Source organism: Nestor notabilis, unplaced genomic scaffold (genome assembly GCF_000696875.1).
Source record: "Nestor notabilis isolate BGI_N333 unplaced genomic scaffold, ASM69687v1 scaffold2378, whole genome shotgun sequence".
Lineage (NCBI taxonomy): Eukaryota > Metazoa > Chordata > Aves > Psittaciformes > Psittacidae > Nestor > Nestor notabilis.
In genome coordinates, this window is record NW_009938518.1 from 17646 (window position 1) to 27387 (window position 9742).

Consider the following 9742-nt stretch of genomic DNA (forward strand, 5'->3'; position numbering starts at 1 on the left):
TTCCTTAAGTAAATTATCCTGACATGCCCTAGTGGGGGAATCCTGTGTATTTTTAAAGGCATAACATTTTAAAACAAATAAAAACAAAAAACAAACCATAAACCCAAAACTGTTCTGTAATATTTGATCTAAAAAAATAAAAATCACATAAAAATACCAATCTCAGTAAGACTGGAAGCACAGATATATTATGCCCTTATACAAATATTTCACTCTTGTATTTCGAGGTACCCAAATTATCAAATTCCAGGAATTATATCCTGAATTGGTAAGAAAACTGAGAAAGGGACACAGGTATTTCAACATATCCTACTGCCAGGTCATGTTGATCTCATCAACCAACACCCTCAAGTCTTTCTTCACAGGGCTGCTCTCAACTCTTTCTCCACCTAGCCTGTATTTATGCTTGAGATTGCCCCAACCCAGGTGCAGGACCTTGAACTTGGCCTTTTTGAACTTCATGATCTTTGCAAATGCCCATCTCAAGCCTGTCAAGGTCCCTCTGGATTGCATCCTTCCCTCCAGCATGCCAACCACACCACACAGGTTGGGTCTTCCTTTTTTCCCTTTTTAAAAATAAGGATTATGTTTCTCACTTTCCAGACAGTGGGGTCTTCACTGGACTGCCACGACTTCTCAAATATGAGTGGCTTAGGCACTTAATCCACCAGTTCCCTCAGGACCTGCAGATGCATCTCATCAGGTCCCACTGACTTGTGCACCTTCAAGTTCTTTAGATATTCTTGAACCTGGTCTTCTCCTACAGTGGGCAGTTCTTCACTCTCCCAGTCCCTGCCCTTGCCTTGTGTGACTTAGGTGGTGTGGCTGGAGCACTTTCTGGTGAAGACAGGCAAAAAAGTTAGCTACCTCAGCCTTCTCCATGTCCCAGGTAACCACATCTCCCATTTCCTACTGGAAATAAGGGCATATTAACTTTCTTGTGAATTGATATTGTTAAAGCACATGAAATAAAAAATGAGAAGAGAGTTGTTTCATGTAAATTGTCAAGTTCTGGAACTAAGATGCATCACAGAGCAAAAAAGTTTTCATTTGTCATTAAATTTACAAATCTGAGGTACCAAAGACCTATCTGTGCCATACTAATGCTAATCCTAGACTGATACGATCATGTGCTTTACTTAGTATAGTTTGATTCCTCTGCAGGATGTTGCTTTACTACAATGCAAATTTTTACATGCCATGCAAATCTGCTGGTATAATTTCATTAACATTTGAGAGTATTTTGTTGATATTACTATGGTCTTAAGGCAATAAAAGCTATATATTCACAGCTGGACACAAGTGCATAACCAACTAAGCAGCAGAACTGGCAGTTGTACCTGGGTTATTATAAAGAATCAAATATACTTGGTACCTCCACATTGATATACTTCAGGTCTTTGCAGCTACTTAGTCCTTCCAGTGCAACTAGTCCACAGCGCCTCAGAGTCAAAAATTGAAGATTCAAACACTCAGATAACGTTGAGAGACTACAAGCTGGCAAATCTTCAAGTGTAAGTGATGTCACCTACATGCATTTATTGATAAATAAAAGTAATTGTTCGTATACTGAACATTCTTGTACAATGTCACATTATGGTTATTTTCTTTAAAAAGAAAAAGAACAAAACTACATTCTACTAACACTTTAGAAAAATGCAAGCAACTAATGCTAATCCTTTCATGTAGAGAAGGATGACAAAGGTGGGTTTGATCTGCTAAATAGGAGAAGTTGTAATGAAAACAATGATTTTCACATCCACCTTAAAACAAAACCAGTGCTTTACTAATGACATGAAATTTGAATGGATGGAAGATTAATGCTAAGCAAAGCACTGAATAACTTATTGTATGTGTGAATTTTTTCCCATCACACTATCATAAATAACGAGTATGCAAAAATAGACAGAAATATTTCAGACTAAAAGCGTATGCAGTCATCTCAAAGTGGATACCAAGATGAGAGCACAGAGCAAGCATACAGTAATTAAGTTAGCAAGTGGAAAGAAAAGGAAGTGCTGAGAACCAAGAGATGTTATTTATGGCAAAACACCACCTATGAGCTGATCAGCAGTGTCTTGCTTCTGGAAGAGACAAGTCTCAAAACTCTGAAGAGGCTAGAGAAGCAGGAGCTGAAATGCAGACCCTCATACCAAGGCAAAACCACATTAATTTAACAGAAAATAGGAGCTACGTGCTCCTGCCTTTTATAGACTTAAGATACTATCAATTGTCTGAAGACTAATACCACACTAGTCTGCTCCACAATGCTTCTAGGCATTCAAAAGTCTCAAAAAAAGGCAAATTCTCATTGCCCTGCCAGTTGTGTAGAGGAACTCTCACTAAGATCCATATCCTGCTCAGTGATAAATCTCCTCTTCTGAAATAGCATTTGTTGACATACTGAATTAAAAAAAAATAAAATAATAATAAAAAAGAGCTATGTTGTGGATTCCAATTTCATTCTAAATCTTCTGTATAGTTACCTGCTGCAGAGTACTCCAATGGCTGCTATGAATTATCTTTTCTGTACTTAATGGAGGCATCTTAGGCATCTTGCTAAGTGAACTCTTCCTTGGTCGTTTTTTTACAGCTGCTTGCTTTCTTTGATTTTCTTCATGTATTTTAGACCAAGATTTACATGTGTTCATCCAGTTTATTCTCTTCTTTTCAATATCATCAGGAAGAATTAGTCTACTGGAACACTCAGCTAAATCTTGAATTTTGTCTGAAGTCTCTCTGACTTCATTAGCATCTTCCATTAAAAACAGAGTTTTCTTCCTTGTTTCAGATTGAGAAAAATTATCTTTAACTTCTCTATTACCACCATTTGGTTGGACAATTGGTGGACTGCTGTATATATTGCTTGCCTTATTTTCTACCATGTCATTAGCTCCAAAATTAACAGATTCATTGTTTGAAGTATGAATACTTGAAGCTTTATTAAAATCTCTAGTTTGTGAGTAATTTTCTTCTACATGTGTTACTGAATTTTTGTATATGTTCTCATTATTTACTTGAGAAAAGTGTTCCTTCTCAGATCCTAGCATATTTGACGTTGGTGTCAGAGATCTTTTTGCTGGAATAATCCAATATGCTTTTTCATCCATCCTTTCAGTTTGTTTTTCTTCTTGGTACTCTACTTGCTTATTTAGTTCCTCCTCCTGTTCTCTTATCACTTCTGTTTTTTCTATCTGCTTACAGTTGTTTATGTTTTCTTTCTTCTTTTCTGTGCTTTCACTCATCACAGCTTTTGCTTTTTTTTCTCCTAGTTTTCTCTGTTCTTCTCTTCTTATTTGCAACTGTTTTTCTCTTTCAGGTCTCAGGCTTTCTTTCTTTTTCTTATAATCCTCATGTCTCCTCACCTGTTCCAAATATTCCTGTCTTTCAAGAAGCTCTTGTCTCTTTTCTTCTTCTTCTTTCTTTTGCCTATTTTCTTCCACTCGCATATTCATTTTTAACTCTTTTTCTTTCATTTCTCTCTCTATTTCTTCTAGTATTTTCTGCTTCTTTTTCATTGCATCTTTTAAGATGGGAACATACTTTTTATGGACTAAAAATGACCTAAATCTAGCTTGGATTTTCACAGCTGCTGTATTCTGTTGCTCTGTCATGTGTTGTATTTCTTTTGCTTTCTGCTTTTCCGAGGCATTTTTCTCATCTTCCATTTGCAAATGTAGCTTCATGATAAATTCCTAGACCAAAACAATTAAGATAGACTTCAAACACTTTTAAAAATATGACAGGTGTTAGCATATATTTATCATTAATAAATAGAATATGGTGTATTAACTGGTTTAGAATAACATTTATTCTAAAATATGTGATAGCAACCTCACAGTCTTTTGACAAAAGCTCATTGTAGAACCTTACCTCATGTTGCATCATTTTGTCTCTCCAAGCTTTCTTTTCTTTCTGTAACTCATCTTCTATTGCAATTCGGTGTTTCTGCACAACAAATTAACTTAAGTGAATATTGTACAAAACCTGGAACATTACAAACCTCCCTCTCTTCAATCTCTCCCATCTTCTTGACTTTGCAATAGTCCACTTCTGTGAATGCCTAAATTAAAATTAGAAACTCAGCTGTGCAAGAATAAAACAAACTGGACGCTTGCAGTGGTAATGCAGATTTGGTCATGTACTGAAGGATGACACCTTCAGAGAGTCAGCATCTTGGTACTGGCCGAAACAACTGCCACCTTCCTCTCCAAGTTCTGTACAACTGTTGAAGATGAAAACTATGCTTGTGAAACAACTATTCAAAGTACAGGTAGATAATAGAAACATAAGCAAAACACTCTGAAAGTAGCATGAACAATCCTCCTTTAATTGCACTGGTATTTTACTGTTGATCTTAAAAACTTCCAAACAGGAATTCTGTTCAGTAAAGCTAAATACTTTTCACTGAAATTGTTGCTCAACAGAAAATGAAAGTTCAAGTCTATTTTCTCACTATTTGCAAATAAATAGCATTTCCCTTCTTTCCCAACATATTCTTAATCAGAAAAAATCTGAATTATCTGGAAATTACATCTGACTGAAAATTAGCAGCCAGGAAGTACCTAATAAACAGAGGCTGATCCAGAACTACATAATTTCTAGTGGATCCAAGATAAATCAGTATTAGCCAAATCAAATATACACCAGTATTATGAAGGAACCAGTATAAACAAACTAGTACTTCCAACTTGGAGCATAAAGTCTCCTGGACGCCTAAGCACTGTTTTTCATACGTATTTAGAAGCATACTGTTGAGACAGTAGGAATCTAAACAGCTAGATCCTTCTGTAATGGTAGAAGTTAGTCTCTACATCTCACCTCCAAAAAGAGTGTGCTAGTGACAGCACTACTGAAGTGTCTAAATGGGGATATGCCCCACCTTGTCCAGAGAAAGAAAGTAATTCTACATTCAAAAATGCTTCATGACATGAAAGAGCAGAGAAAGCCCAGTCAATTTTGTGGCCTATTGAAAAGCTGTATCAGACACTGAACTGGCCTTCAGAAATCAAAGGTCTTTTCACTTACTAAGCCCTTCCTTAATTTTGGTGACTTTAATTACCTTGCTGGGACCAACATGCCCACCTCCTCAGAAAGCTACATATTAGTTAACTAAAAATGCAGTGTAATGCATCTCTTAAACCACAAATATTTAGGCTAAATAATGACTGAGAGGTACACTTCTTCACATTCTCATGCTCCTTTGTGGGGAGCTATCAAATTTTATTCTTCAGTATGCATGATGCACACTATCACAAAACATGACTATATACTTCGAGAATGCAACCAGCCGACGTGTGGAGTCATCCATTGTGGCAGTACTCTGTAGATGAAGCCAGACTCCCAGATACAGACAAGAAAAGGAAGTATTGTAACTTTTACCTAGATGAAGCACAAAGCCAGCATTTCTGAACTGAATGATTTTGGCTCAGAAAACTTCACCTATGATTTTTCTTCTAAATATTAAATTGGGGTGGGAGGTACAAAGGAAGTAAGTATTTTCAACAAAAGCACAGTGACCATTTTTCATTTGTGAGTAATTTAGACCAACTCTCATTTCTGGTACTTTGGCTAGTGTCATAATAGAAAAACTTAGTAAGGGCAAAGCCAACAGAATAATTTAACACCTAGCATAGCAAATTCATTCACTGTTGATCAAAGCAGTAAATGCATAAAATTCAATGGATCATACTTAAATATGTCTTACATTTCACTTTGGGATCACAAGTAGACAGAGTTTAGGACAGTCATACGGTTTGGGACAGTACTCTCTTTTTCACATTAGATCTTGAATTAAGATAGTCTAGATGGGAACAGATTGACTTTAGTATCATTGATTACCTTAAGAAGAAGCTCTAACTTTAGTTTTTCAGCCTCAAATTCCTCCAGATGCTGCACCCTTCTTTTCTGTTCCTCTTCATTTTGTTTTTCCTGTGCTTCCCTCTCAGCTTTCCACTTTTTCCTCTTCTCATCTTCAAGCTCCTTTTGTCTTTTCTCCCACTGCTTAAGTTCTTGTTTACACTTTTCTTCTACTTCACGATGAGTAAGGCTTATGCTCATTTCAACATCAGCTATGAATTTGTAATCAACCAAGCAAACCTTTTATTTAATTACCTTAGAAGCACTGGGGACATTAAAAAGTTTTAAAGAATTGACAAGAAAAGGATTCTATGCTGATAAAGAGCAATATATATCCCCAGGGAAATCAGAACTACAACACGAGTCTTTTTTATCAGAGATTTCTTATCATCATGACACACATTTACTGACTCTATTATAATCATTCTTATTCTATCAATGTGTGTTTTGGGATTACACTTTGGATCCAGGATTAATGTCTTCTGTGGCTAACAGCGGGGGTTTTATAACTGATGCAGTCCACCCCCAAAACATGCAAAAGGACATGGCAAAGGGAAACATTCCCAGTCAAGGTGACGGTAAGTTATGACCAAAGCACAACCTGCTTAGTGCATCAAATCTGGTTTCCATTTGTATCCATAATTATTTGTATCCATAAATATTTCAATCATTTTTGAGAAGTATTTTTTGAAACAAATTTCTATCAAGACATTAGAGAAAAAGGGTAATTTTGTGATCCTGAAATGAGATAAAAGCACAAGCATTTATTCATGTCCAATTCATGAAGTATCAAAATTTACTGCATACTGAAGCATGTAATTCTTTACAAAGAATGTTAGGATACTCATGAAAACAGAAAACCAGGAAATAGTGACATGACACTGAAGAGCAACTCAGCCAAAAGACTAATGCATTTGCTTACCTGTAACAAAATGGTCATCAGATACCACTTCATCACTGGTGGACTGACTATTACAACTAGTTGTTGTAACAATCTGTAAGTCTTCATTTTCAATTTCAAATAGTACCTAATATAGTTTAATATTGTCATTAAAAAACCAGAAACAAAATGTAAAAGCAGAACAAAACAAAAATCTTCCAGAACAAGAATAAGCTTTTCATCATATTAAAAGTACAATTATACAAAACTTCCTACTGACTGGAATCTTTAGACATTGAATACAGTCAAAATACTGTTTTCTAGAGTACTAAATATTGGAGCATTTGTCGAAATACATATTATTTCTATGTGGTTTTTTTAAATATATGTTATATTTTGACTTTGAAAAATGAATGGTTTGCATTTGGGATTTGTTTTACTTTCTCTGGAACTAAGCACTATATTTATGCATTAATACTGTTATGCACATTAAGGGGGAAGAACTAGTTACAGAGTAAATTTTATAAGGAATCTACTTGAAAGTAATGCTCTGGACATTGTTCTTTATTGGCAAGAAGTAATCTATTCCTGTGCTTATCATCTGTTCATCAGATGCTTGGGACATATATTAATATTTGTAATACAGCTGAAGACACATAAAGTAATTGTGTTAAACAATGGTGTTCTGAGAACTAAAAATCATGTTTGCAAAAATGTTCACTAATAAAAGTCAGGCAACAAATTAAAAGTGATTAAATTAAATACAGTTTTACATTTTTCTAAAAACTTCAGCAAGTTATTCATAAATCCTATGAAAACATAAAAGAATCCAGATTCATAGTTCTTGATTTGTCTTTGAAAGTTACAGACATTATTATCTTTACATTTTCTATAAAATAATGGAATATATTAGGGGCAAGATTAATAGTAGCACATCCTCCTAATCATGATGAAAAGAGTAAGATCAGAGAATTTTAAAAGTGTTATCATACTATTGCGATAATATTCTGCAAATAATTAACAATAAAAGATTATTCAGTTTTGTTTCATCTTGTTGATTTTTGTGCTCAGCACCTCAACTACTGATACAGAGAATTTATTCCAAATTTTAAAACTTATAAACATGGTGCATTACAGCTGATGACCTGGTTATAAGGAACGGCATGTACAAACTCATCTTAATACCTTAGTCTAACAGAAACAAAACTGAACACATCTATAGGTGTCCTTAGGAAATAAGATTAGGAGGTCAACAAAGCAAGTGTAAATTATCTAGATAAGTTAACAGAATTTTCTTCAATCTAAATATTGTTTAAATAGAGAATACCTTTTTTTTAACTTGTTCTGGATCTTCATTATATTCAGGAGCCAATTCTGCCAAGTAATCTGAAGCATGGCAAGAAACTACTCCATAAATGTTACCTAAAGAAGAAATAAATATATAATTTAGTACACAGAGATAAAATCCCTTGCCAGTACTCACTTCTGTTCTATATTGCTTTGCTACTACATTTCTTTAAAGTAGAATAAAATATTATTTCCCTTTAAAACTCTTAAACAGGCCCAATTTTACTCAAGTATATAGGAGAGTCATTTATCTACATTAAAAGCAGCAAATAAGTGCATCTGGAACACACACAATGCTATTGCAAGAATCCAGTGATAGGAAATATGAAAGAGAATTCCATAGCATAGAACACAGCAGAACATTTTCCGTGTAGAAAAATACAATAGAACTTGTATCAGATAGGTCAAAAACCAAAGAACTACAAAAATAATGAAAAAGAGTAAGTGCCCACTAAATATAATATGAAATATAAAAATACAAAAATATATAGACAATAACTGAACTTCTGTTCACAAAGACCATTATACTACATGAGTACGAAACCCAAGATGATGTGAAAAATTACAATGGAACAGACAATGCCAGCTCCCTGGGCATATGAACTCTGAATTTGGCTTCAGATTGTTAGTCTAACTTCCACTGGCAATATGAGGTGCAAGATATTTTATCTGTGACCCTTGCTTACTTGTAGTTTCTTCATCTTTTAAGTCTTGCAGTATAAACTTTTCAGCATCTTGATTTCTGCTCTTTATAAAGTTTAAATAGGAGATAACTGATTCTGGCAAGTCATCTGAAATCTAGAAAAACACAGTATTTGACACAAATTCTGCATTTTCATCTCACAACCATGATCAGGGGTAAATACTTGACATGCAAGAATACCCATTTTGGCTTCACCTATAAAGCATTGATGTAGATTTAGTAGCAGTGGCTAACAAACAATTCCTACTCTCTTCCCATTGTCGTATCACCTACTGAACAATTAATAATTCTCATTTTTAATTACATTCTAAGTAAATTTTGACTGGAACACATTTTTTCATGAAGAAATACTACTGAGACAACTTTTCAGAATAAATCCTCATGTTAGGTATGTCAAGAAAAAGTTAATTCATTAGATCTGCTGCTTTCCAGTGTCTGTACTACTTTCAAGCAGAAATAGAAGCACATTTAGCCCATTGAATACTTACCATCTCACTGTCACTCAAAGCTCCATCTGATACCTCTGTGTCAGGATCATCTGCTTCAAAGGAAGAAACACTGATTCTGCTTAATTCAACTTCTATTTGTTTTTCAATTCCCTCAGTATCTTCTGACATTCTACTTTCCACAGCGTCTTATCTGCTTTCGAAGCTGCACAAGGAAAATACTAACTTTCAGCACTGCATGAAACAAAATAAGAAGGGTGCTTTTTTAGCATAAGCTTAGTTGTATTTACTGAAGAGTTGGCTTAAAACATGAAAGGAACGGCAGAAGTTTGTTCTGAGAACTTCACTCCATACCAGCAAACAAATAATTAGAAAACTGTTAGCCTGTGATAAGAGAATCTCCCCTTAGTCTACCCCTCTAAATTTTGCAAATATTATCAAATTTGTGCATTAAAAAAGTCTGCCTGCTCTGTGCTCCTAGTGGACTGTATCAGTGCTACGACCACA

The 9742-nt window shown here is 34.8% G+C and overlaps 1 protein-coding gene across 1 annotated transcript in view; it reads right to left on the minus strand.

The window, feature by feature from the left end:
• LRRIQ1 (leucine-rich repeats and IQ motif containing 1) overlaps positions 1-9406 on the minus strand; it is a gene marked incomplete at its 3' end in the record, with an annotated part of 23658 nt that extends 14252 nt beyond the window's left edge. The window contains exons 1-8 of the mRNA XM_010019336.1: positions 9278-9406; positions 8773-8884; positions 8067-8161; positions 6782-6887; positions 5842-6071; positions 3874-3948; positions 2487-3695; positions 1376-1528 (exon numbers count right to left, since the gene is read on the minus strand). Coding sequence (XP_010017638.1) covers positions 1376-1528; positions 2487-3695; positions 3874-3948; positions 5842-6071; positions 6782-6887; positions 8067-8161; positions 8773-8884; positions 9278-9406 — 2109 coding nt within the window. The remainder of the gene's footprint in view (positions 1-1375; positions 1529-2486; positions 3696-3873; positions 3949-5841; positions 6072-6781; positions 6888-8066; positions 8162-8772; positions 8885-9277) is intronic.
• Positions 9407-9742: the final 336 nt, after the last annotated feature.